A 24,428-nucleotide genomic window follows, 5' to 3' on the forward strand; every position below is an offset into this window, starting at 1 on the left:
GTGGAGTTGTTGATAGTTTAGTCCTAATGTGAAGAGTTTTAATTTCGAGGTTCTACAGCCTGAACGCACGGACTTTTGTCCCCATGTTCGTAAGCTTTCAGACATTGCGACGAAATGCTGTCACAGCCAAGCGAGGCTGACCACCAGTGAAATTCTTCCCAGCCTCACCAAACAGCTTCTGCCAGCACAACAACAAAACAGAGTACTTTTTCAAGCAATTCGCACATCTCCTCACGCTTTCTCCGAGAGGACACGCATCGAATATCTCAGAGGATCACAAAGTACACCGTCTATCAGCAATCAGGACATCTCTCGCAGCTCTCCATCAACACAATGCCTCCTCGAACACCCCGCAGAACGCGCCAGCGACATCACAACAGCTCAGAGTCTCACGCCCAACCAGCCCCCGTACAAGCATCTGACTACGACTCTGAAGCCTTTTACAACGAGCCGGCTCCAGAACGAACAAGAGACCAGATCAACGAATCCGTCATAAGAAGATATGTCCCTTCACTCAACCACATCGTCGCGATCGCACCGAACGCAGTCATCTACACCTTCGCAGCAGATTCAGGCAACTGGGACAAAGCCAACATCGAAGGCTCGATGTTCGTCTGCCAGCTCGCACCTTCACCTGTTACGGGCGGTACACGCCATTGCATAATCGTGCTGAACAGGAAGGGGATGGAGAATCTGATTATTGAGTCGGGCGAGATTGAGGATGTAGAGATTAAGGACGATATTCTGATCCTGCGGTTCCAGTCTCATGAGGAGATCAAGACGATGGGCGTTTATATACATGGAGATCAGTTTAATTCAAGAGATTACATCTGTCAGTTGGTGAGGGCACATTGGGAGACGGCGATGGAGGAGAGGACGGAGGTTGGGAGTGAGGAGTATGATGAGGAGGTTTTGCAGAGTATTGAGGCGCCGGAGGAGAATAGGCCTATGGGTAGGAGGATCAGTTTATCGGAGCTGTTTGGGCGACGAGAACAGACTGAGGATGAGGAGTACTATCATCACTGAGGCTGGGTTGGAGATGCCAATCTACCTTTGCTTGCACTTCGCATGAAAAATTGTTCCCGAGGCCGTCTGGGGGAGTAGGAGTGTTGGACGAGGGAGGACAAGCTGGAGGATATACACGATTTCATCGCGAAGATACCCAATATGCTCAGCTCTACGAATTGATGACCACTCGAGCAAGCACTCCGTCTGGCAGACAAGTGCCAGGAGACTCATGACAGAGGACTCAGAGGTACGATGTTTATATCTTTTTCTCATTTGCAAGCACCATTTGTTTTCTGGATTCAAGTGCCGTGCAAGTACTTGCAGGCCCCCGCGGCAGGCACAGCACTACGGTCCGCCATCCGCAGTGGGGCTTCAACCGTGCGGGGTGATGAAAAGCTTCAGCTGCATCGCCATCTATCAACATTTATTTCTTGGCTTCTTGTATCTTTCATTTATTTCTCAATCATGGCACCTCCTTTTCGCGCAGAACAGATTGGCTCTCTACTACGCCCAGAAGAACTTCTCAAAGCTAGAGCTTCTTCTGATCTATCGAAATCCTATGTCCCCGTCCTCCCAGAGGAAGTGAAGCGTATCACTTGCGAAGCAATAGCTTCAGCGGTCCAGAAACAGGAATCTCTTTCCATCCGCCCCTTTACCTCTGGTGAATATGAGCGCCATATATTCTATGGCGGATTCTTTGAGAATCTCGAAGGCATGGAAATCATGCCCGAGTTACCCATTCCGAGTGGCTTTCGAACGGATTTTCCCACTGTCTTGACTTTGCAGCAACTAGGAGTAAAGTTTAGGCCTGGCGTGGTTGCCACGGGTAAGATTAGGCATGTGAAGAGTGTCTATGGCGAAGAGTGGGAGGTACTGAAGGGACTATTGCCGGAAAGTAAATGGAAGGAGTGTAAATTAACAATGCCATCTCCTACATGGCAGCATATGCAGTAAGTTTATCTCATTGTACGTTTTCTGATCCAGACTTTCCACAATCTGAATGTCCGATCTGGCTACGCTTTTCAAATATCCGGACATACCTCAAAGATCTAACTAACAACCCAGACTCGCAAAAGGAACAGCCTACACCCCCTCCGCATACACAACAGACGAATCCTACTTCACCGACCTCACAGCCGCCTACCGCGCCGAATTCCACTCCCTCTACACCTCCGGCCTCCGCTCAATCCAAATCGACGACCCAAACCTAACCTTCTTCCTCACCGAATCCTTCCTCTCAGGCTGCACAACCGATAACATCGACCCCTCCGCCCTCCTGACCCTCTACATCGCAGCCCATAACTCCATCCTCGCTTCCCGACCTAAAGATCTCCATGTAGGCATCCACCTCTGCAGAGGAAACATGAAAGACAGCACGCACGTCATGAGCGGTTCTTACGAGGGGATCGCGAAAAGGTTGTTCACGGAATTGGAGTACGATACTTTTTACCTGGAATACGACTCTGAGCGTGCTGGGGATTTTGAGCCATTGAGACACCTGCCGATCGGCAAGAATGTGGTGTTAGGCGTGGTGAGTAGTAAGGAGACGGAGTTGGAGGATTTGGGGGACTTGGAGAAGAGGGTTTGGGAGGCGGCGGGTGTGATTGCGAGGGGGCAGGGGAGGAGTAGGGAAGTGGTGGTGAGGGAGGTGTTGGGTGTTAGTCCGCAGTGTGGGTTTGCGAGTATGAGTCAGGGGGGTGGGAAGGGGATGGGGATGGAGAGGATGTGGGAGAAGTTGGTTCTTGTGAGGGATTTGGCGAGGAGGATTTGGGGTGAGGAGGCGGTTTAGGTGGTGATTGCGATGGTAGTTAAGTCGAAGTCCATGTTGACTATTGAGCTAATTGTAATCTGGATAGTGGCTAAGCTTGCAATTGGTATCGTTTGATTGTACTCTCTTCGATTCTAGAATCTGTTGTGGAATTGATAGGCTTTTGAGTCAGTTCTGGATTGACCGACCTATTGCTATCCAAGGATGAGATCTACAGCTAATTCCCCAAGAGCGTATACGCAGGCTTGAATCGGGGCTGTGATTGGAGTCGGTATCACACTCGCATCCACGACTCTCAAGCCCTCAACGCCCTTAACTCTAAACTCCGTATCGACAACTTTACCCATCGAAGCCGTTCCTGCCGGATGATTGATCGTCCTATCAATCATAGATTAGTCCTTGCGCCCTTCCTCTTAGAAAGACAACTCACCCAGCACCGCTCTTAATCCTCTGATCAATATCCTCATCTCTCGAATCCTCTCCAACAGCCATCACCCCCTCCGGCACATCCTCACCAACAACCATGTCCTTACCCGCTCTTGTCCTAAACATCCTCGCCACCATCCTAACCCCTTCCCGGAGGCGATACCGATCTGCCTCCGTCTCAAAATGACGATTATCAATCAACGGCTTCTCACTCACATTCCCACTCCTCAACGTCACCGTTCCTCTAGAGGTAGGAATCAGATTCAACGCCCAAGTCGTGATCCTCGAGCCATTTATCGGGAAGCCGACGTATTGAACGACAAAAGCTAATTGGCACCTCGGCTCTTTCAACAATGGATAAGAATCCGAAACAGAGCCGCTAAGGTCTGTTGAAATTGCAGCTTGGAGAGGCGAAGAGGGGATAGAAGCGGTCGTGTACCAATCTGTCGGATTCCCAGTTTGGAACTTCGGGTCTGTCCATGCTGAGGAGCCGACTGAGGATGCGAGGGCAGTGTATTTGGGCGAGAGTTGCCATTGTTGCAACACACCGAGGTGGTCCCAGAGATTCTTGCCTACGTGTGGTGATTCGACGATTTGTGGGATGGAGTGTTTCGCTAGTTTGGCTGCGGGACCGATGCCTGAGAGGAGGAGCAGTTGGGGGGTTCGAAAGGTGCCGGCGGAGAGGATTACTTCTCGTGTGCAGGTGTATGTTTTCCCATCTGCGAGCTCGAGGCCTGTTGCTGTTGTTTTGCCATGCTTGGTGGCGAGAAGGACACGCTTCGCGAGCGTTGATGTTAGGACCGTGACTCCGGCTAATGGATAAGCAGCGGAAGCAATTACACGCTGTCCTTTGGTGCGAGCTTCTACTATCTCTGCTACTCCTAAGGGAGAGCCATTGTTGATATCTTCAGATTGAGACAATCCAACTTCAGCCCAAGCCGCACGGAGGGGTTCTCGAAGGGCATAGTCTCGTCCAGAGGAGGACACGGATGCCGTGTACACGGGACCGTGATGTCCATGGTATTCTTGAGGAGCAGAAGGATCATAATGCGTTTCTGTTTTCTTGAAATAGGGCAACATTCCCGCCCAACTGAAGCGGGGAGAATGGACCATGCTGGCCCAGACATCGTAGTCTATCGAGTCACCTCGAGTCCAGACCCCATAATTGATGACTGAGCTTCCGCCGAGTGCTTTCCCGCCTCCTGCGTAGATTTCTCGATTGTCGAGGTGCTTTTGTGATACGGTGGCATAATTCCAGTCTAGTTCGGAACCTTTGAGAGCAGCTACTTTAGTGGGGTTAGCGGTGAAGGGCGCAAGGGACGTCCGGGTGGAATCTGGTCCGGCTTCTATGAGGAGGATTTTGAGTGAAGAGTCACGTTCATGGAGACGTGATGCTATGACGGTCCCTGCTATACCTCCGCCGACAACGATATAGTCGAAAGTCTCTGAAGACATGTTGAGTGATCAAAAGCTACAGAACCAAAATTGCAAGAGTTCAGACGAAAAAGAAATATAAACAGATCTTGGCGGACATCAAGTCCTTTTTATATGTCTCATCTTCCATGCACGTAAATACAGGTATCAGCTGCAAATGGACTATCCCCAGACGATTACCACCAGCATGATACTTCATCTGGAGTAGTGCGCGGATGTTTTGACATACTAAAGCGTCAAACCTCTTATAACATAGGAAAGGGTTGCGACAAATAGGATACGGTTGCGACAAATAGGGTGAGGTAAGCGACCCTTTCGGGAACTCTGCTCGCAGGGTTGAAGGGATTGAATTGGATGGTTATACGGAATGATGTAAGCAGAGCAGATATGCAGGACATCACTTAATGCCCATGGACTTGATTGTGCTGGTTTGGAGACGCCAGTGGTTAATCTTGAACAAAAAAGCTAATCAGGGTACGTAGGGATCTGAAGGATTGTACGAAGTATTAACGCATTGGTATTGTGAAGTGGCTTCCTGCTGCGTTTTTCTTGTCAGCTGAGTCGTAAAGCAGATTATGAGTAAATGGTCCAAAAATGAAAGAAGTATAGTTGCATCCGTTGAAAGAATAATAGAGCACTGGTAAAAATACTGCGAGTCTCTGCCACTCAATTCTGAGGACATTGAAAGCATGACTTGGAGAGATTTGAAAGGATCTCGAAAGCGTTTGCGATGCATCCTTGATTGGAGTTTAGAATGTCGAGGCTACGGCTCAGCTTGACCAGCCAACTGAGCATATAGTTGAAGATGTCTCGGCTTCTGTTGTTCGTTCGTCACGAAGGATGAAGAAGGTTGAGATGAAAAATAAATACGAGATACGCGAGCTCACCCTAACCTCCACACCACGTGCAATCCACCCCTCACTCGTATCAGACTTCGATATTGTTTCTCTTCTTTTCTTCTTCGGCGCCCTCGATTACATCCTCACTCAATATTGGTGCCCGCGGCAGCCCAACACCTCAAGATGTCGGCGCCAACCGCGAATCCCAAGACTTCGACCCCTTCGTGGTTGCTCATCGGACCCCGCCGCGATATCTTGCCGGCGGTCTTTGACACATAGATAAAGGCTGAAAGTCCTCGATCGTGTCGATGACTTCAAGAATATTATCAGATCAATACCAATTATTCGTCTGAAGACATCAAGGAAGAAGCAAGATGCTGTATCTTCATGCGACACTGGTGACAGTCAACCCTGACCGGGATGTTATCCTCGATGGAGCTATCCTCGTCAAGGGAGACAAGATTGCTGATATTGGAAAATCGGAAGCTTTGATTGCTAAACATCCAGACGAGGAACATGTTGATCTTACTGGGAGGATTATCATACCTGGTCTGATCACTACACATATGCACACAGCTCAAACGCTGCTTCGAGGTGAGTTGTTCTCACGTGATCGAGCTGAAAGCTTGCTGATTGAAATGTTATTCAGGAGCTGCTGATGATCTGGAACTGGTCTCATGGCTTTGTGAAAGAGTTTGGGTGATGCAGGGCAATTTCACAGCTGAGGATGGCTATGCAGCTGCGAGGATCAGTATTGCCGAAATGCTGCTGACTGGAACGACTTGCTTCTTGGAGAGTATGGTGAGTATTTGAAATGTTAGTCTTCAGAACCGAGATCTAACAACTTTTAGTTTGCAGATAGATACGGCTTCGATGGCTTATGTCGAGCTGTTGAAGAAAGTGGCATTCGTGGATGTCTAGGCAAAATCGTCATGGACATCGGCACTTATGCCAAGGATTCCGCTTGGGTAATGCATCCAGGTCTTGTCGAAAACAGAGAAATGTCCTTATTAGGTGCACTCAGTATGCATGAGAAATGGGACAAGAAAGCAGATAATAGGATTAGGGTTTGGTTTGGAGCTAGAACTCCTGGAGGGTGAGCTTCCCAATCCTTGGATGAGAATGAAGCTTACAAGTACCACAGAGTTTCAGATGGCCTCTACAAAGAGATGACTGCGATCTCGAAAGAGAAAAATATCCCTATCACAATGTAAATCTACTCCTTGCGAACGTTGAACTATCCAAAGCTAACAATTCCAGGCATTGTGCAGAAGTAAAGGCAGATAGAGAATTCTTCGCAGCCCAAGACCATACCCCGATGTCCTATTGCAACTCAGTCGGCCTTCTCGGTCCCAGCACAGTCCTCGTCCACATGGTTCATCTCGACGATTCAGATATTGCAAAATTAGCAGAAACCGGCACTCATGTTGCACATTGCCCGACTTCAAACGCCAAACTTGCATCAGGAATCTGTCGACTGCCTGAACTACTCAACTCAGGCGTCAACGTTGGACTCGGCACCGACGGAGCACCATGCAACAACACCAATGACCTGTTGCAAGAAATGAAGCTCGCTGCCATCATCCACAAAGCGAAGAGCTATGATCCAACTATGATCAATGCCGAGCAAGTCATGGAGATGGCTACCATCAATGGCGCAAAAGCACTTGGACTGCAAGATTCGATCGGGAGCTTGGAGGTTGGCAAGAAAGCGGATTTTGTGTCTATTGATATGCGGAAAGTTCATCTGCAGCCCTACTTTTCGGCTGTGAGTGCGGTCGTGTATTGTGCGACGGGCAAGGATGTTGAGATGGTTGTCGTGGATGGCAAGGTTGTTGTTAAGGAAGGAAAGCTACAGACGATGAATGAGGAGGAAGTATGGAAAGAGGCGGATGTGAGAGCTCATCAAATTTTAAAAAGGGCAGGGTTGACGGAGAAAGTCAAGGGAAGATGGCCAACGAAGTGAGAGGAGGATGGATACCTAACCGAGGATAGAGCAATGTATGAGAGTTCACTCCAATCGAGTAGTTTGCTCGCGGTCGAAATGTCGACATGGACGTTTCAGCACAATTTCTCATATTTGCGTCTATACCAGGAGCTCAAGCCCTAATTATTTATCAAAGTCCCCGATTCTTATCTGTCAAGTGACACTTTTCACAGTATTGAAAACTGAAGCTCCAAACTTCTCCAGAGCCTGGGAAAACACCTGAACACGATTCACGTGACACCTAACTTGAAAGTCTTCCATGTTATTCTTCTGCTTTGTCACTACACATTTGCATGCGTTTGTCAATCAAAATGAACAAATCCATCTAATTCCAGTGTGCCATATAGACTATTGTGCTCGAGACAAACCAACGCTAGTCCAAGTCTAGTAACCAAAATTGCCCAAAGAAGAAAGTGAAGAAACATACATGATAAGTAATCAGCATACAGCCATTCTTACCAATGCCAAATCATCAACTTAAGCTACCTAAGATTGATTGCGTTGGAAATGTGCTTTCAACCTTTCAGGAAATTATTGTTTTGGTGATACTTCAACCTGCATACCGTTCTGTTTGTCAGCTATGGCGAGTTGCGTAGACCTGGTCGTCAAGAATTATTTACTAATGAAAACTGTTTACCAACTCCCTTAAGACTCTTCATAGAAAGACCACAAACAGTCGAGTATATAAATACAGCATCATTTCAGTTCTGAACATACTCGTTCCACTCCATTCCTCAATACCACCAGCCTCATACAATCTTCACAACCACTTCCCCAAAACATGTCAACATTCAAAAACATCGCCCTCTGGGGCATAGGCGGCCAAAACATCGGCTCCTCCATCCTCACCGCTCTCCTCGCAGACAACTCCTACAACCTAACAATCATCGCCCGCGAATCCTCAACCTCAACCTACGCCCCCTCCCTCCCCCTCATCCGCGTCTCCGACGACCTCTCGCACAGCAGCCTCGTCTCCGCGCTCCGCAACCAAGACGTCCTCATCTCCGCCGTCGGCTTCGCCGGTCTCTCCTCGCAGCTCAACCTCGCGCGCGCCGCTATCGAAGCCGGCGTAAAACGGTTCATACCGTCCGAATACGGATTCGATAATGCGGATCCGAAGAATGCTGCTTTGTCGCCGATTTTTCGGCCGAAGCATGAGCTGGAGAAACAGTTAGTTGAGCTGGTGAAGCAGAATCCGGGGTTCACGTGGACGGCGCTGGCGACGGGCATTTGGCTTGATTGGGCGCTCGATGTCAAGTTTATTGATATTGATCCTGAAGCCCATCAGGTGGTGTATTGGGATGAGGGGACGCAGGCACCGAGTATGACGACGTTGGAGTATACTGCGCAGGCAGTTATCCAGGTGTTGAAACATCCGGCGCAGTTTAGAAATCAGCGGGTGTTTATGGAGGCGTTTGCTGCGAGTCAGAGGGATGTGGTGGAGGAGCTGGAGAGGGTGCAGGGGGTTGAGTATGAGAGTCAGAGGATTGATGGGAGGGAGAAGGTTAGGGAAGTTATGGGGGTCTTGGAGAAGGGGTTTGAGTTGCAGGCTGCGCTTGCGACGGTCAGGGCTGAGCTTTTTGTGGGAGAGTATAAGGCGGATTTTGTGAGGAGTGGGAAGGAGCCTATTCTTGAGAGGGTGGTGGATATGCCGAAGATTACGTTGAGGGATGTTGTCAGGGAGTATGTTGCTAGGCATTAGAGAGAACTTGTAATTTTACAAAGCAGGAAATGTAAGATGGGTATGGATTTATTTTATTATATTTGTCGTAGACAAGAAAAAAGCTTTTGAATGTAGGCACATCTTTTCTTTGCTTCTACTTAATGCAAAGGTCTATAAAGTTATGCGTACAGTTATGACTCCTTTTCCCCTCTACCTCCCAAACCTGCCAACAAACTCATCTTCCCTATCAACCTTTCCCCTTTCGCCTCGATGCCAATCCGCAAACGTCCCCTCACCCTCCTTCCCAACCTCCACCACATCCCGATCCTTAACCTCCAACCTCTCCAAGAACGGCGGGACGTCAATCAATATAACAGCATGGCTATAAAGACAAGCTAGCCGAGGATAATCGCGATCACTAGGATGCACTAACTGGATCTCCCACCCCGAGTGATGTGAATGTGGATCATTGAGCCAGAGCACAGAATGGAAATTCTGGTACGGGAGACGAATGTTGATTACCTATTTCCATCCATCAACACACACATACCATAAAACCAAACGCAAAGGGTAAGGTTAAACTCACAGAAGAAGGATCCACCTCTCCCGTCAAAACCTTATCCAGAATCTTCACTCGCTCAAATTTCTCGCCAACACGATCCGTCATAGCGTGCTCCTCGCGCTCAGCCTGCGGATCCCAATACTCATCATCCTCGTTGTTCTCTTCGCGGTATTGGAGATGCTCGTCCCAGGGTTCGGTGCTGAGGAGGGGGCGGACCGTAGCGCGGATGTCGAAGGTGCGGGCGAGGGAGGAGAAGACGGTGAAGATGGTTGTGTCGAGGCCGCGGAGGCTGTAGGGCATGTGGAGTTCGGTGTAGCGGGTCGTGTGCGAGTAGAGGTGGGTGCAGGCGTAGCCTATTGTGCCGCCTGGGTGGGGGATTAGCAAGTTGGCAGAGTTTGGCATCTTGGGATATGAGGTGGGTTTACAGTACCTTCGTACAGAAAGCCGGGTTGTTCGAGTAGCTCTGTCAGTTTTCCATGGAGTGGGAATAACGTTGGGTCAATGGATGGGTTTCGTTGTAGTAGCCCACCTACACGCTCAGAGAGGTAAAGATTGTAAGTGAGGGTAATACAGTGTCCAGATTTTACGGGACCGATTTCGTATTCGCAATCGCTGTAAAATGCTGTCCATTGGATAGTGTTGGAGTCTTCATCCTGCTGGGACCAATCGAATGCTGAATTGTAGCGTTTATGGTAAACGAAGAGTTGGCCCCCTGGTGTCAATTCAGCATGTGAATTAAGGTGGAAGCAGAGCTATGAAAACGAACCTTCGTGAGAATATGGCAAGCATACTATCAGTGTTCCAAACTGTGATGTTGATTTCGTCTTGTTGGTTGTCTTTTGTAATTGCCCAGAGGTTGCTGAATATACCTGAAGTCGTAACATCAGTCATGCGCCGAATAATTTCATAGCAAACTTTACTCACATTCAACTTACTCAACTCAGCTTTTACACCCCAATGCTATCTCCTCTCCTCATCTCTACTTTCAATACTGGTACTCGTCTCTGGTACCAGCGCTTGCGTGATTGCGTCCAAGATTCCATAGTCAGCCGGATGCCAATCAACTGCAAAACTTTCTTTGTCCAATTTTCTCTCATCCCTCCCTATCTCTTCTCTCCCTCCCGCATCACAAGCTTCCAACAAAGTATCTAACTGCATTTCGTTGTGGCCAGGATCCAAAGGAGATTTGATCTTGGCAGTCGAGTTCTCGCCATGATCGAACCGTATAACAACAGGTGGAGACGTAATCCCTCCTTTCGTTGGCTCGAATACGTAACTTTTAGAGGAAGAAATTGGCAGGCTCCCACCACAGCAATACGAAACAGTATTCTCAAAACTTTTTAGTGAGTTTTGCAGATCTTTGAACACACTTTTCGCAGCCAGGGCCCGTAGCGATCTTGGACCACCCCCTTTGCTGAATTTAAATCTAGCAGGAGTGGAGCTGGGCGGAAGGTTTGATGAGGAACCGGCTCGCATGTGTTTTGGTTCCTTGCCACTACGATATGCGGGGGTTGAGGAGAAGGAGGTCATGGTTGTGTCTGAGTCGCCGTCTGATTCGATTTCGATGGGATCATCGGAGCCTCCTGCTGATAACAGGCTCAGCTGAGCGTGAGGTGGGAGGGGTGGAGGTGGCATTGAGGTCGAGGTCGAGGCCGAGGATGAGGATGTAGAATTTTTTCGAGGGTGCTTTGGACGGGGTGAGAAAGGAATTGAGGTTGACGGGAGGGAGACATTTTGAGGGGTCCTGGGAGGCGGCGGTGGTGGAGGCATCGAAGACATTACGTCGTAAGAAAGTATGATAGTCGACGGGGACAGATTTGTAGAATTTGGTCGGAGGTGGAGTTCTTAAGATGGAATTGTGAAAGATGAAGAAAAAGAAGAATATATGATAAGTAGTAGAAACTAAGACATTCTTGCTTGGTCTGGAAAGCCGAAGGCAACAACGCAAAACGAACACGAAAACACATGATGAAATGTGATACCTTTGATATGTCTCATCTCGATCATAATGCCTTCGACGAAAGGGGAAGTTGCCGAGGCGTTGCCTGGAATTGGTGGGCGCAGGGATGCATCACGTGCGTTAGCGTTAGGCATCACGGGAATCCAACACTCGTATCGAAGAGAATAAAGCCGATTAATGTGAAGTAGATGTCAGGGATCCTGTTATTTATAACAAAAGCCAAATGATAATAGCTGATCAAATTCTGTTGTGTTTTCAGGAATGAAACAAAGCGCATCACGTGCCTATTCACTGACAATTTACGCCATTCCTTAGGTAGGTGCCCAGGCCCGAAGAGAACAAAGTGGACCGATGATTCTTCAGGAGCGTAAAGATGCGGAAGTTAGATATTAAACATAAATTACGAAAATGCCACCATACACGACGCGATCCGCGTTCATGAATCCAGGAGATTGGGACATGGGAGTCTGAACGACGATCATGTAGAAGTGGTGGGAATAAGCAAAGAAACTTCACAAGACCTCAAAAAGATCACACAGATAAATATAATGAAGTAGATATTGACAGCATTACAGCCCCGGTCACCACTGTTTGCTACGTGATGCTTCCCGTGATGTGGTCTTACATGCCCTTCATTCTGGCATTCTGGACTCGCTTCACATCTCGAACTTTAACGCGACACGCCACACATTCTTGATACCACGCGTAGAAGTCAACAAGCATAATACATAAGTCACCACTTAGTACCAAGGAACGGCAATATTCATCCAAAGAGCAAACACAAAACCACATTCGTTTAAAGCAGTCTTATTCTTTTCCAATATCAACACAGCACCGACTCTAGAAAGTAAACAAACATACTAACGTCATGATGAATTCAATGCAAGAATACACAACGTCGATAGTATTCTCGTGCGTAGGAGTCCTTGCCTTCGCCACTTGCGTTGTCTTTGGCATATGGTGCCACAAGATCTGGCTCACCTACGGCTTCTACGTTGCCGATTTCAAGAAGTTCGATACCGAACTTCGTCAAATATCTTCAGAAGCGACGCAGATGAGAAAGGACGTCGAACTAGACCATACTGCCGACTGTCTGACCAAAGTCCGGAACGCGGAACTACTCTCGGCTGCAGACGATTGCGATAATGGATTGAGAATTGCGCTGTGTGCATGGGAAGATATCATGGAGCCTGAAGAATGGAAATTGGATATCGAGAGCAAAGGGGACAAGATGATAAAAGGGAGGAGAAGAAGTCATGGACGGTTCGTGATTCGGTTGATGAGGCAGAAATGTATAGAAGGACTTGCGAAGAGGAAAGGCATGGAAAAGGAATTGCAATCGATGTACAACGAAGTCATGTCGCGGTAAGTACTTGTGTCTACTCAACTCAGGCATGGACAATCCTAATATTCTACAGGAAGATCGACTTGCAGTCCAACTTGTTCAATCGACGGATCGCTAGCGGACATGAAATCAGAGCTGAGCGAACCGTCTTGGTACGTACGAGTCGTATGCTTGTCAATCTCTAGTATGCAGAAAACGACTGACTTTGAATAGCAACCCGAGCGTCACCGAGGTCCGTCTCATGTGCCGCCTAAAGTTCAGTCCTCACTCGAACCGATCGTTCCGAATAGCCTCAGTGCGCTGTCACTACCAACGACCACAAGGAAATCGAGTTGTCCAGTACCTGATATTGAGGGGCTGAGGGTGTATACAAAGATTGAGGGTTGATGAGTTGTGACGTGGTTGTGTTCAATTCGTGCCGAAAATCGATTTTGTGAAGACTGGAGACTGGACTTTGGATGCTTATCGAATATCAATATCAGATGATTCTTACCATGGAAGACTGCTTCCGTAGAGGTACCGCGAGAAGTGACAGATTTTACGGAAGCTTATCATTGGTCTGCTGGGTTGCATAGAAAGTGACATATTCCAGACGTGAGATTCAACGACATTACCATACTTGCCCCCAACTTGGTGCAGCTGCGTGGCATCATGCTGTTGATCGGTGGATCGGGGTGAATATATAATCGAAGGCGGTGTGGACGTTGGGATGCGAACGGATGAATGAAATGCAACGTCTGCAAGGGAGACTGAGTTGCTCACCGAGCAGATGTCCAACGACCAGGTTGAAGTCTGGAAAGGAGGGGAGGAGCAGAAGTTGATAGGTCACATCTTCCCGCTCCAAGAAGGTTTTCCGAGTCGGAGATTTTCCCATTAGAAGTTCCAACATGATGGTACAGTAAAGAAGCAAGCGGTGCTTGGCACGGAGCCTTGGTGGCCTTAGTACTGTAGCTTAGTCAGCTAGACTGGGCCATACTTTTCCACATACTTATAGTTGAAGCCTCGAAAAGGGCAGTCAGTGTACGTTGAGATGCAGATCAATATACTTTTACGAATGAAAAACAAAGTTATTTGCAACTTCGAGCATTCTCTTATATAATTTCATCGGAGGTATAGTAAGCGACGCCAAGCCACTCTAAAGTGACATCTACAAGTTCGCGTGCGGATCTTCCTCACTCTCCAAGGAAGTCGAATCGACATACACCTGGCTTCACTCTCCATGTGGACATGAACGTCTCATCTCACATCTCCAACATGAAAGGACCAAGCCATCGTCCCCCTTCATGCAAGCCAGTACCAAACAAGACCACAACACAGCTGTGAGTACAGGAACTGGGAAGAAGAGGGCGTCGACATTTGATATTCTGCTGCAAGGCGATTGCCGTCTGCCCGAGGTATGAGCACACCACGAAACCCCCTGGCGCCTATCGGACCTTACAGTCATTTCCAATCCAAACAGCATCGGACGATGCGCCCTTCTCAGCAGCGATTTCCTTCCCGCCGCGCAGCCAAGCCCAAGTCGGCCATCTGAACCGTGAGCAGAGTGTCGTTGATATTGATATCAGACTCGTTATTGCAGCGGAGTGACATGTCCGGGTGTGGCCGCTCGCTCAGTGAGCTGCGGCGAGCCAAGAACCCCCAAGCAAGTCGTCGAAGTTTCCAGCGTTCCCACCACGCTGTCACCTGGGATCCCAGGAAAACGGTTCGTCCAGCGTCCTGGTACCAATAGCAAGACAGGCGAACGGCGAAGCCAACATGAACATGCGGTTGGAATTCCTGCATTCGATCTTTGATGCTGCCGCCCCATGCTCATCTGGACGAGACCCTGGCTCGGTGGCGGGTTTCCCCCCCCAGGGCCCCTCTGATAGGCGCCATGTGCGGATTCCCGGGCCCAGTGTGCTGGCTAGTGTCGCCCATATAGGACTGGGATCGTCCCAAGGACTTGGGTTAGGGGATTTAGGGTGGGCACCGGTTTCCCGACCGTTCGGATTTTTCATCAGTCGGGTTATCCCCCTCCCCTTAGGTCGCTTTCGCTCGTCCAACGCACCATTATTGTCGTCGTTACCTTCACATCTCCTACGGTGCTGCTGTTCCAGCGAAAGACATGGCGGGAGAAGACGATGCAATTGAGCCAGTAAGCTATACAGCCCGCACTCATGGTTGGTCAAGCTGATGCAAACTCCGAAGCGGGAGGGAAATTCATCTAGATCTTCGGAACTCGAAATGTATGTCTCAGTACACTTGCGATGTCATGTCAGACCGTGGCGCTTGCTGACAACTCAGACAGAAACGATACTTTCTCAGTAGACTCAAGCATTACGCAATATCGTATCGAGAATGGCCGACGATACCATGCGTACAAAGATGGCATCTATTGGTACGCGTGGGAATGGCCTGGGCCTATTGAATGGCTTTATTGATCATAGCGGTATAGGGCACCCAACGATGATAAACAAAATGAGAATCTAGACATCAGGTAAGCTTTCGCCTTTCGATTTGAGTGGACCAACAGGCTCATTGTAGTTTCTAGCCATCACAAATATCTGCTCCTTCTCGAAGGAAACTTGACAGCTGCACCAATAGAAAAGGATATTGAGGTAGGATCTTCGGTACAGCGATACTCAAAGCATGACTTTTTGACATCTTTTGCTTAGAGAGTGCTCGATATTGGAACGGGAACAGGAATCTGGGCCATTGACTTTGCAGACGAACATCCCAATACCACGGTGATAGGAACAGACCTCTCGCCTATACAACCAGACGTTGTGTGAGTCGTAGCCCGAACGTTTCCCGTCTGTCGGAATTGACTCTGTACCAGGCCTCCAAATTTGAGATTCGAGATTGACGATGTTCGAGATCGATGGACGTATCCGGTAGACTACTTCGATTTTATTCATATGAGAGCGCTATTCGGATCGATAGATGACTGGGATGCTGTGTATGGACAAGTATATAAGTATGTACTCCTTTCAGCGGACAATTCTTTTTCGATGTTGTTTGCTGACAAACTTAGACACCTCAAGCCGGGTGGCTACTTTGAGCAAGTAGAAATCTCAATATACGTATGAGTTATTTTCTTGTTCTATTTGAGTAATCATCCTTCTAACATCGATTAAAATTACCATCGTTCCAAGTGGACATTGTCAAATCTTGGCATTGCAAAAATTGTTGGTTCTTTGAGACAGCCGCTGACGTTGACTATGGCAGATCAAATCTGATGATGGAAGTCTCCAAGAAGGCAACCCTTTCTTGAAATTTACACGCGTGAGTCAATTTCTTATTCTACAAATTATCAACAGCCAAAACTGATATTGTTAAACTTCGACTAATCATCTCTTGGTGAAACAGATGTTCGAAGAGGCCGGAGAAATTACAGGACAAACATTCAAAATTGCGGAGATAATGAAAGAGAAAATAGAAAGAGCAGGGTTCGTGAATGTTGTCGAAAAAGTTTTCAAAGCACCAATGGGAGGCTGGCCAGCAGATCCAAAACTGCGAGAGATAGGGCAGTGGACACTGTTGGGATTTCTTTCAGGGCTGGAGGGATACGCGCTGGCGACGCTGACGAGAGTATTGCAGTGTAAGTGAACGTTTCTGAAACACGTTTCTTCAAGTCCTCCTGAAATTCTGAAACTCGATACTGATAAGAAACTTTGCTGTAGGGTCGGTCGACGAAGTTCATGTTTTCCTGTACGTATCACGTTTCAATTAACCCCCATTTCCACAGAAACATAGAACATTTTCTGATCTGCGAACAGGGCACAAGTTCGCCAGGCGGTAAGAGATCGGTCGCTGCATTCTTATCACGAAATCAGAATCGTGTATGCTCAGAAGCCACAATGAAATACTGTACTGTACATGTAGCATGAATTCCGCAGCGGGCGATGACGACTATGCATACCTGAACCCCCTTCGACGGCGTGGCCGTCCTTTATAGACTACGGTCTTGTCATATGATAATGGCGAAGTCCTTCAATCTTGACCGCAGCAGCAGTCGTTGAACATGTACCGCAGCAAATAAATTGGTTTGCCCCAAAGTGGCTCCAACGATGTTTCGAAGCCTCGATATGTGGGTAAGTGGTGGGGCGCAATTGGCACCGGCGGCTTCGTCCTGTCCCTTGTCGTCAAGGTCAACGGATCGCCTCGCAGAATAGTGTCAATGCCGGTCCGGCACAGAGCGTCCTTCACTCCCTATTCGTGCCCCTACCATCACAGTTTCCTTTTTTCGGGGTCGATTCCAGGTGCATGCCAGATGCCGTTGTCCTGTCCAGTCCTGTCCAGTCCAGTCCACCCGGTCCGTGCTGGCCATGCCCGGGCAGGCCCTGTCGGTCGTTTCGCGCAATGCATTGAAATGTCAAACAGGCACCTCCCCTCCCCCCAATTATATCCCGCCTTCGTCCAAACAAAACAGCCACAACCTTACTGCCAAGAGCCTCAGATCAGGTAAACGCCTCTTCTTCAGACCGAACTAATATCCGTGGTGAAGCCTCGAGATTCGTCACCAGTTGCTGCTCAGCGACGGAGTTTGCGTGGATCGCCAGAAACTCAAACGAGTACTGTGTAATCGTCCTCGCATCAGTGGCAGTGAATACTGGTTCACTGCCACTCACGATCACCATTACCCCCAAAGCCACTCTCGTCGCCTGTGCACGATCGGACCTAGCCAGGAGTTCAATTCTCTGGCAAGAATAGGCTGGCACGACAGCTATTATTGGGCGAGGAACAACTCCTCTGCACCGTGCACTAGGAGATCCACCTCCAGTCGGGGATTTCTTTCTTTCTTTTCTCCCTGTCAACCATGATGGTCCCTGTCTTGCGCAATCCACTGTTCGGACGACAAGTATCACTCGCTCTCTATGGACGACGTCGAGCTCCCCTCCTATCTGTGGCAGTGAGTGGACCGCGGAGGTGAGGACGAAAAAGATGGGTACGCGGCTCCGCTATCGTCACAACACCTGCGTAGTACGCTGCCTCCGTACAGTAGTGTCCGAAATAACATCACAATCTAGGTCCCGGGACGTGAAACTGCTCTCCTCTCCACTCACTCCCTCCCAACCAGCATGCTCTATCAGAAATCGGAGGAGTCTGAAGCTGTGCCCTACAGAGATTGAATGTGGATCTCCAGATTTCCTCCACTTTTCGTCTTCTGGTTAAGTATCCTATGGGCTGCAGGCCAACATGACGTTCCTATCTTCACGGTATCGTACCTTCATTTTGGTTGTTACGGTTCTCTTCTTCTTCTTCCTTTGTTCTTTTCTCAGATTATACTCGTCTCTTTGCGGTCCTTCGCTGGCGAGTCCGTGTCAAACAAGATCTTAGACCTTTTTCGATTCGTTCTTCGTAACCTTTATTGTTCATTTAAACAAGGGATGAGTTGGGGAGTTGGAGGTCTATTCACACGTCGATATCTTTGAGTTTGGAAGAGCGAAGGAGACGAGAAGTTGTTGGGGATTTTCGAAAGAATTTGTCTTTCGGTTTACTATTCATCATGGGCTCCTGGGGTATCATTCAAGATCCTAAGTATCCTACAGTGAGTTTCCTTCCAGTTCGTTGGTGTTTAAGTATGCTGACATAACAAAGCCTCCAGGAACAGTCAACCTAAATGAAAAGGTCGATTCGGGTATGTTGATACAAGACGAGCTCACAGGACAAGACTGACGATCATGAAGCGAAGCTCGATGACTGGGAATATGAGGAGCCAAAGAAGATTGGGGACATTGTTCTCAATCCACAACCTACAGATAGTCCCAATGATCCTTTGAATTGGTACACACTTCTTTCGAAATTTCAGCTGGACCTAAGATGCTAACCTTCCTAGGTCTATGGCCACCAAGATGGCTATTCTGTTCATTCTTTCATTAACTGCAGGTGTCACGGTCTCGTACGTACACAGTCCTCTGTGCCACCTCACCACTAACAGATTTCCAGACTCGGTCCTATGATCACAACAGGTCTCGACGAGGTAGCTAAGGCATTCGGCGTCACCGACGATCAAGTATCATTCAACCTTGTCGGTTTACTACAACTCACCACTGGCTCTGGTACATTCTTTACAGCAGCAGCCGCCGCAGTCTGGGGCAAGCGGCCCGTATTCATCATCTCAACACTTTTTCTCTTCGGCACCAGTGCTTGGGGCTTCTTTGCTGGAAGCTTCATATCCCTCACTCTCATGCGAGTCATCCAAGGTTTCTCCGCCGCCCCTCTCGAGACCCTCGTCAGCGCCACCGTCTCCGAACTCTTCTTCGTCCACGAGAAAGGAAAGATGTTAAGTATCTGGAACCTGTTCGTCATGGGCGGCGTCAAGCTCGGCCAACTGATCGCCGGCTTTATCATCCAGAACCTGGGCTTCAAATTCACATTCGGCATCTGCGCCGCCATCTACGCCGCCATCATCCCCTTGATGTATTTCTTCGTCCCCGAAACCGTCTACTTCGCCAAGGACCCAGAGACCGAAGTCATATTCGACAAATCCTCCCTCCGCGTCTACGAAATCATCCTCCCAGAACCCAAAAAAACCTACCCCCAACGCCTCAAAATATTCCAAGGCCGCGTCTCCCACGCCTCCTTCTGGCGTACCGCTTTCAAGCCCCTCCCTCTGATTACCTTTCCCGCCGTCATCTACGCAGCCTTCACCTACTCCGTCTACGCCGCGGGCCTAACCCTCATCGCCCTCCTGCAAGACACCATCTTCTCCGCCGCGCCCTACAACCTCTCCTCCTCCGCCATCGGGCTGACCAACCTGCCGCTCTTCGGCGTCGGTCTCGTCGGAACCCTCGTCTCGGGCTACTGCGCCGACTTCGTCGTGCAGTTCATGACGCGCCACAACAACGGCGTCTACGAGCCCGAGTTTCGCCTGGTCCTGATGCTCGTCGCCACGTCCCTCTCCACCGTCGCCTACATCGGGTTCGGATACTCAGTGGCTGCTGGCGCGACGATATATATCCCGATCGCGTTCCTGGGCGTGCAGACGATGGCGGTGCCGTTTGCGACGAGTGCCATGTTTACGTACGTGATGGATTGCCATCCGGGACACGCGGCGCAGGCGTTTGTGACGATGAATTTCGTGAAGGCGTTGTTGAGTCTGGTGATGAGTAATTTTGTCAATGGGTTTTTTGAGGGGAGTGGGGCGAGGACCGTTTTCACGGTGGTGGCAGTTGCGAATTTGGGGGTTAGTGCGTGTAGTTTGCCGATGTATCTTTTTGGGAAGAGGGTGAGGAGTTGGGTTGCTAGGAGTGGGTTTCATCAGAAGATTTAGAGTTAGGGGAGTGGAGGGGGAGTGGAGGAGGGAGCAAGTCTTTGGGAAGTGATGAGTCTTTGAGATAGCAGCGAGTCTTCGAGAAAAAGCGAGACTTGAGCAGAAAATCGAGGCAAGAGGAGGAAAAGGAAAGCAATGTCACGATGGCGCTGGCGGAACGGGAACGAATGTTTTCAGGTACATATTTTCTCGAGTTCGATACTCTACTTGTACAATAGTTCCTCTCTTTTACTTGTCCTTTGAAGATTTGTATCAGTGATGCAGATTCTATCTATCTTTATACCACGAAAAGAATGCGATTCATTCGTTTCATCGCATTTTCTGTCCTCTTGTTTGTGTCTTTTGTTATCTGGGGACCGACTATGGGATGTTTGTTCACCCCATTGTTGTCACTGAAGGGTTTGAAGGCATGATGATGTGCTTTGGTTTGTCTATTTTTGCTCTTTTATTTTGATCGTCTTTTCTTTCTAGATCATCACAGTGATCCCGAGTACTACCTGGCGTTCATCCCATGGTTGGTTCTGAATTCCCGGAAAGCATAAAGATGTGTAGTGGCTCGTTCTTCGTCTATCTATTTTTGCGCTTTTGTTTCGTTGCTCTTTCATGCGCCGAGGAAATCAGTTCGTCAGAGTGCCCGCCAAGAAACAATTGGGGCTCCTCGGAGTTGGGATGGTAGGGGTTGGATGGGGTGGTTTATGCGACGAGATGTGTTGGACTTGGCGGTGTTTGATGGGCGCCGTTGTTACGCAAGCAAGTAGGCTGACTGGGGATCCACTTTTTGGGAAAGAGATTTGGGGAGAGGAGGTGTTTGTTTGGCTGAAGGATTCGAGGATTGGGGATGTTCTTTTGTTTGAGGTGAGGTGAGGTGACTTGTTGGTTGTGAAGACGTTTCCCATGTATTCTCAAGTGTTAGTGGAAAGTGGAAAGTCGTCAGATCTGATTGCGCTTTTGTGTTGCTTAGTTTCTCTGTTTCGCAGTCATCCGCCTTCAAACTTCCGTACTGGTATTTCTTATCATTATCATGCTCTACTGCCAACGTTCAACGTCATGGTTTTGATGCTGAAGTAAAGCAGCTGATCAGTTCACGTGATGGATCTCCTACCTCCCACTCTTGAGATGATCATCAACGGGCGACGGCTTTCGGCACCGTTTGCAAGTTCATACTGATAAAGCTTCCCCAGATATAAGTTTTGGGGATGGAGGGAGTTCAATTCATCCCATCTTTCTCATATCTCCTTTCTCAACCTCAATTCTATATTGTAAATTTCCACTTAAACTTGACTTGACTAGCGAGATCAAGATGGCACCCTCAGCACTTCTCCCAGACCCTGAGCCAGAGTACATCATTGTACATGCCGGGAAAGGGACAATTAAAAGAGAGATTCTCAAAGGGGACAAGAAGAAGCCAACTTTCGAGACCATCACTCAAGTTGACTTTTCCAAGATGAATAGCTCTTCACTTGAAGATCGGAAGGCTATTGCGAAAGAGATTGGTGCTGCGTTTAGAGATTCAGGGTTCTTGTATGCTGCTAATCATGGAATCGATGAGAAGTTACAAGATGATTTGCTTGCTGTCATAAAGGAATTCTTTGATTTGCCATTTGAGAAAAAGATGAAGGTATGTCAAGAGGAGAGAAAATAAGAGTAAACGCTAATGACATGAAATAGATACACGTAAACAAATCCGACACCATCAAAGGCTACGAAGCTCTCCTAGAAACGAAACTCGACGCCTGCACTCGAGGAGGTAACATCCCCCTCCTCATATCCGATTCCCAATTAACATATCACCAGACCTCAAAGAAGCCTTCGCAACAGGCGACGACCCCAACGACCCCGAACAAAACCCCCCAGCAACCCTCAACCGCTCCCTCTACCCGTCCAACGGCAACCAATGGCCCGCCTCCCCTCCCACCTTCCGCAAAACCATGTACGCCTACCAAGCCGCCATCCTCTCCTTCAGCAAATCCCTCATGCAGCTCATCGCCCTCTCTCTCTCCCTCCCCGAAACCTATTTCGACCACATGTCCTCCTTCCCCATGGGCGGCCTCCGCGCCTTGCATTACCCGCCCCAAGACGTCTCTACCGACGTCGGAATCGGCGCGCATGCCGATTATTCCTGGTTTACGCTCGTGAACCAACTTTCTGCTACTCCCGCTCTAGAAGTGCTGAATCATAACGGGGCGTGGGTTTCGGCGCCGCCGGTCAAAGGGACACTGGTTGTTAATGTGGGGGATTTTTTGGAGATGGCGACGAGGGGGAGGTATGTTAGTACGGTGCATCGGGTGGTGAATATGACGGGGATGGAGAGGTATTCGTTGGCGTGGTTCTTTAGTCCGAGTGCGGAGTGTGTGGTTGAGACGGTGCCCGGGTGTGAGGTGGAGGGGGAGGAGGGCGTGAGGGTTGTTGCTGGGGAGTGGCAGAGGGAGAGGCTTTTGAGGGCGAGGTATAAGCATCCGAGTAGTGTGGCAGCGAGGGCGAGGGGTGAGTTGTGATTTTGTGGGCTGGAAGGAGGTGTGGTTGTGATTGAGTTCATGGTAGTAAGTGAATTGAACACTTCTGAGGTCAGCTGTCTTAAAGAAAGACCTCGGAGATGATGAATCTCAGTTGGCTAATAATTGACTTGACTTCAATCATTGAAAAACCTTTAAGCTGGTCTTGAATATGCTCCCAGTACGGTGCCAGTAGCCATCAGATGATTCGCAACACTGCAACCTTTAGGATTGCGATACAACTAGAGCATATCCTTTGTTACCTCTTCCACATGAACTACATACAAGAATTACAGAACCCTTGGAGTAAATCACGAACATCATGCCTGTCCACCAAACTTTAGAGAACCAAAGATTGAGGACTTAGAGAGAATCTTCTCGTTTTTGCTTTGTAAATCTTTGACTTCTGCTCCAACAGCATCTTAATCATACGTGGGCATTTTCTGGAGACTGCGCACTGTAATGGAGTAATCCCAAAATCATCCTTTGCATCAATGTCGGCGTCACTTCGTAGCAACAAGAGTCCAATTGCCACGTGCTGGCAGCCATCGCGGCAGACACGTATACTTGACAAGGTGGATTGCGGAAGTGGCGGAAGTATAGGGCAGGTCATAGCTACGTGGTGTAGAGCTGTAAGGCCTTTATTGTTGCGATCTTTGGAGGAACATCCATTTTGCAACAAGTAATTGACAACATCTGGACTGTTGTATTGGACAGCAATACCGAGTACAGGTTCGCCATCCTTGGTGTGATACAATCTTGTCGGCATCCCGAGGAGGTCATCGAAAGTACCGTAGGAAAGAGACGTCATCTGAGCAGTTGTAGGTTGTATGCAGCTTAAATTAGCTTCTACTTCAACCAACACTTTGATCGAATCTATACTACCATCAATGACAGCTAGATGAATCGGGGGTCGTCCAATGCTATGAACAGCGTCCACATTTGCTCCTCCTTCCAGTGACAACTTAATAAGGCTGGGCCGTGTTGCGACGTATTCCTCTCCAGTGTGAAAATGCTCCACGCAAAGCCGTCATTCCGTTGTAATCGACCAAATTGACATCTGCTCCAAGACGCAACAGTGCTCTGACGCAGTCCTCTTCTCTGCACTATAAGTACTGTGTAGGAGCTTTTCTATGTCCGAGCATCAACGTGGTACTTCCGTTTGACGAGCTCGTCCACTACTTCCAAGTCGTTGTCACATCTTGCCTTGACAATGGGTGGATCTAATGTATCGATGCCAGTATCGCTGAATTTCGGTCGAGGCCAGCCTTTTTCGTAGCCAGCTGCTCGTTTGCGGATGCGCCATGGACTGTTCGGGTTATAATACTCGAAAAGTATTACATCTTTGACGGCCTGGAAAGCTCGTAGGATGTGCGCTGCCGGGTCCACGATTGTCATGAGCACGCTTTAGGGCTCGAATTATTGGCAATCGTGGTGGAAAGAAGGATGCCTTGAGGGACAATGAGTATACGAAAGGCTGAGACATCCAGAGAGCGCTGCGCGCTACCTGAGAGACATTGTCCAGCTCACCACCCAGAATGCCTCCTACACCATGTCTTATTCGCCGTCCAGATCAGACATGCTGGCAGTGTCTGCATTAGCATCGGTCTTCTGGTACTTTCAGGCTAGACGGATTGTCTACACACCACAATTGCTCTGATATCCACCAAAGTTGATCTTCGATTGCGG

General features: G+C 48.7%; 11 protein-coding genes across 11 annotated transcripts; 8 read left to right on the top strand and 3 right to left on the bottom strand.

Moving 5' to 3' along the window:
* The first annotated feature begins 150 nt into the window (after positions 1 to 150).
* Positions 151 to 1,257, top strand: LY89DRAFT_687896 (PH domain-like protein). The gene has a single exon (XM_018215601.1). The coding sequence runs from the start codon at positions 334 to 336 to the stop codon at positions 1,024 to 1,026; it is 693 nt and encodes a 230-aa protein (XP_018067361.1). The 5' UTR covers positions 151 to 333; the 3' UTR covers positions 1,027 to 1,257.
* Positions 1,258 to 1,381: 124 nt separating this feature from the next.
* Positions 1,382 to 2,797, top strand: LY89DRAFT_652409 (UROD/MetE-like protein; the record flags this gene model as incomplete). Its single annotated transcript, XM_018212199.1, has 2 exons — positions 1,382 to 1,958; positions 2,074 to 2,797. The coding sequence occupies exons 1-2, from the start codon at positions 1,474 to 1,476 to the stop codon at positions 2,795 to 2,797; spliced, it is 1,209 nt and encodes a 402-aa protein (XP_018067362.1). The 5' UTR covers positions 1,382 to 1,473.
* A 173-nt stretch (positions 2,798 to 2,970) lies between these two features.
* On the bottom strand, positions 2,971 to 4,657 carry LY89DRAFT_673112 (alcohol oxidase; the record flags this gene model as incomplete). The annotated part of the gene is made up of 2 exons (XM_018213333.1): positions 2,971 to 3,154; positions 3,207 to 4,657. 2 exons carry the CDS (start codon positions 4,655 to 4,657, stop codon positions 2,971 to 2,973), a joined length of 1,635 nt encoding a protein of 544 aa, XP_018067363.1.
* Positions 4,658 to 5,602: 945 nt separating this feature from the next.
* On the top strand, positions 5,603 to 7,795 carry LY89DRAFT_652415 (atrazine chlorohydrolase/guanine deaminase). The gene is made up of 5 exons (XM_018212200.1): positions 5,603 to 6,069; positions 6,125 to 6,276; positions 6,327 to 6,571; positions 6,620 to 6,685; positions 6,736 to 7,795. Exons 1-5 carry the CDS (start codon positions 5,850 to 5,852, stop codon positions 7,439 to 7,441), a joined length of 1,389 nt encoding a protein of 462 aa, XP_018067364.1. The 5' UTR covers positions 5,603 to 5,849; the 3' UTR covers positions 7,442 to 7,795.
* Positions 7,796 to 7,853: 58 nt separating this feature from the next.
* Positions 7,854 to 9,195, top strand: LY89DRAFT_687899 (NAD(P)-binding protein). Its single transcript, XM_018215602.1, has one exon. It carries the CDS (start codon positions 8,244 to 8,246, stop codon positions 9,162 to 9,164), a length of 921 nt encoding a protein of 306 aa, XP_018067365.1. The 5' UTR covers positions 7,854 to 8,243; the 3' UTR covers positions 9,165 to 9,195.
* Positions 9,196 to 9,660: 465 nt separating this feature from the next.
* Positions 9,661 to 10,641, bottom strand: LY89DRAFT_592152 (uncharacterized protein; the record flags this gene model as incomplete). Its single annotated transcript, XM_018209680.1, has 4 exons — positions 9,661 to 10,052; positions 10,118 to 10,399; positions 10,454 to 10,556; positions 10,612 to 10,641. Coding segments are annotated over 4 exons (807 nt in total), but the record flags the coding sequence as incomplete, so codon positions are not given.
* Positions 10,642 to 12,515: 1,874 nt separating this feature from the next.
* Positions 12,516 to 13,379, top strand: LY89DRAFT_673116 (uncharacterized protein; the record flags this gene model as incomplete). Its single annotated transcript, XM_018213334.1, has 3 exons — positions 12,516 to 13,012; positions 13,066 to 13,144; positions 13,206 to 13,379. 3 exons carry the CDS (start codon positions 12,516 to 12,518, stop codon positions 13,377 to 13,379), a joined length of 750 nt encoding a protein of 249 aa, XP_018067367.1.
* A 1,472-nt stretch (positions 13,380 to 14,851) lies between these two features.
* On the top strand, positions 14,852 to 17,022 carry LY89DRAFT_687901 (S-adenosyl-L-methionine-dependent methyltransferase). Its single transcript, XM_018215603.1, has 12 exons — positions 14,852 to 15,126; positions 15,180 to 15,217; positions 15,276 to 15,369; positions 15,427 to 15,468; positions 15,523 to 15,589; positions 15,647 to 15,759; positions 15,811 to 15,948; positions 16,006 to 16,054; positions 16,200 to 16,256; positions 16,341 to 16,572; positions 16,655 to 16,682; positions 16,751 to 17,022. The coding sequence occupies exons 1-12, from the start codon at positions 15,113 to 15,115 to the stop codon at positions 16,833 to 16,835; spliced, it is 957 nt and encodes a 318-aa protein (XP_018067368.1). The 5' UTR covers positions 14,852 to 15,112; the 3' UTR covers positions 16,836 to 17,022.
* A 1,458-nt stretch (positions 17,023 to 18,480) lies between these two features.
* On the top strand, positions 18,481 to 20,247 carry LY89DRAFT_699545 (MFS general substrate transporter; the record flags this gene model as incomplete). The annotated part of the gene is made up of 5 exons (XM_018217063.1): positions 18,481 to 18,522; positions 18,573 to 18,612; positions 18,662 to 18,758; positions 18,811 to 18,873; positions 18,921 to 20,247. The coding sequence occupies 5 exons, from the start codon at positions 18,481 to 18,483 to the stop codon at positions 20,245 to 20,247; spliced, it is 1,569 nt and encodes a 522-aa protein (XP_018067369.1).
* A 1,143-nt stretch (positions 20,248 to 21,390) lies between these two features.
* LY89DRAFT_687905 (Clavaminate synthase-like protein) lies at positions 21,391 to 22,850 on the top strand. Its single transcript, XM_018215604.1, has 3 exons — positions 21,391 to 21,865; positions 21,916 to 21,994; positions 22,042 to 22,850. The coding sequence occupies exons 1-3, from the start codon at positions 21,548 to 21,550 to the stop codon at positions 22,740 to 22,742; spliced, it is 1,098 nt and encodes a 365-aa protein (XP_018067370.1). The 5' UTR covers positions 21,391 to 21,547; the 3' UTR covers positions 22,743 to 22,850.
* Positions 22,851 to 23,079: 229 nt separating this feature from the next.
* On the bottom strand, positions 23,080 to 24,137 carry LY89DRAFT_737916 (ankyrin; the record flags this gene model as incomplete). Its single annotated transcript, XM_018220310.1, has 3 exons — positions 23,080 to 23,690; positions 23,761 to 23,840; positions 23,896 to 24,137. The coding sequence occupies 3 exons, from the start codon at positions 24,135 to 24,137 to the stop codon at positions 23,080 to 23,082; spliced, it is 933 nt and encodes a 310-aa protein (XP_018067371.1).
* Positions 24,138 to 24,428: the final 291 nt, after the last annotated feature.

The sequence above is a fragment of the Mollisia scopiformis genome, assembly GCF_001500285.1.
Source record: "Mollisia scopiformis unplaced genomic scaffold LY89scaffold_20, whole genome shotgun sequence".
Classification (NCBI taxonomy): domain Eukaryota; kingdom Fungi; phylum Ascomycota; class Leotiomycetes; order Helotiales; family Mollisiaceae; genus Mollisia; species Mollisia scopiformis.

Bases quoted from the DNA above. Each gene is read 5' to 3' on its own strand.
- LY89DRAFT_687896 (XM_018215601.1), top strand. From the start codon at position 334: ATGCCTCCTCGAACACCCCGCAGAACGCGCCAGCGACATCACAACAGC.
- LY89DRAFT_652415 (XM_018212200.1), top strand. From the start codon at position 5,850: ATGCTGTATCTTCATGCGACACTGGTGACAGTCAACCCTGACCGGGAT. The intron at 6,572-6,619 runs GTGAGCTTCCCA...CAAGTACCACAG, and splicing joins GGAGCTAGAACTCCTGGAGG to AGTTTCAGATGGCCTCTACA. The intron at 6,686-6,735 runs GTAAATCTACTC...TAACAATTCCAG, and splicing joins AAAAATATCCCTATCACAAT to GCATTGTGCAGAAGTAAAGG.
- LY89DRAFT_687899 (XM_018215602.1), top strand. From the start codon at position 8,244: ATGTCAACATTCAAAAACATCGCCCTCTGGGGCATAGGCGGCCAAAAC.
- LY89DRAFT_687901 (XM_018215603.1), top strand. The intron at 15,218-15,275 runs GTATGTCTCAGT...CTGACAACTCAG, and splicing joins AGATCTTCGGAACTCGAAAT to ACAGAAACGATACTTTCTCA. The intron at 15,590-15,646 runs GTAGGATCTTCG...TCTTTTGCTTAG, and splicing joins CAATAGAAAAGGATATTGAG to AGAGTGCTCGATATTGGAAC.
- LY89DRAFT_687905 (XM_018215604.1), top strand. From the start codon at position 21,548: ATGGCACCCTCAGCACTTCTCCCAGACCCTGAGCCAGAGTACATCATT. The intron at 21,866-21,915 runs GTATGTCAAGAG...GACATGAAATAG, and splicing joins CATTTGAGAAAAAGATGAAG to ATACACGTAAACAAATCCGA. The intron at 21,995-22,041 runs GTAACATCCCCC...ACATATCACCAG, and splicing joins CGACGCCTGCACTCGAGGAG to ACCTCAAAGAAGCCTTCGCA.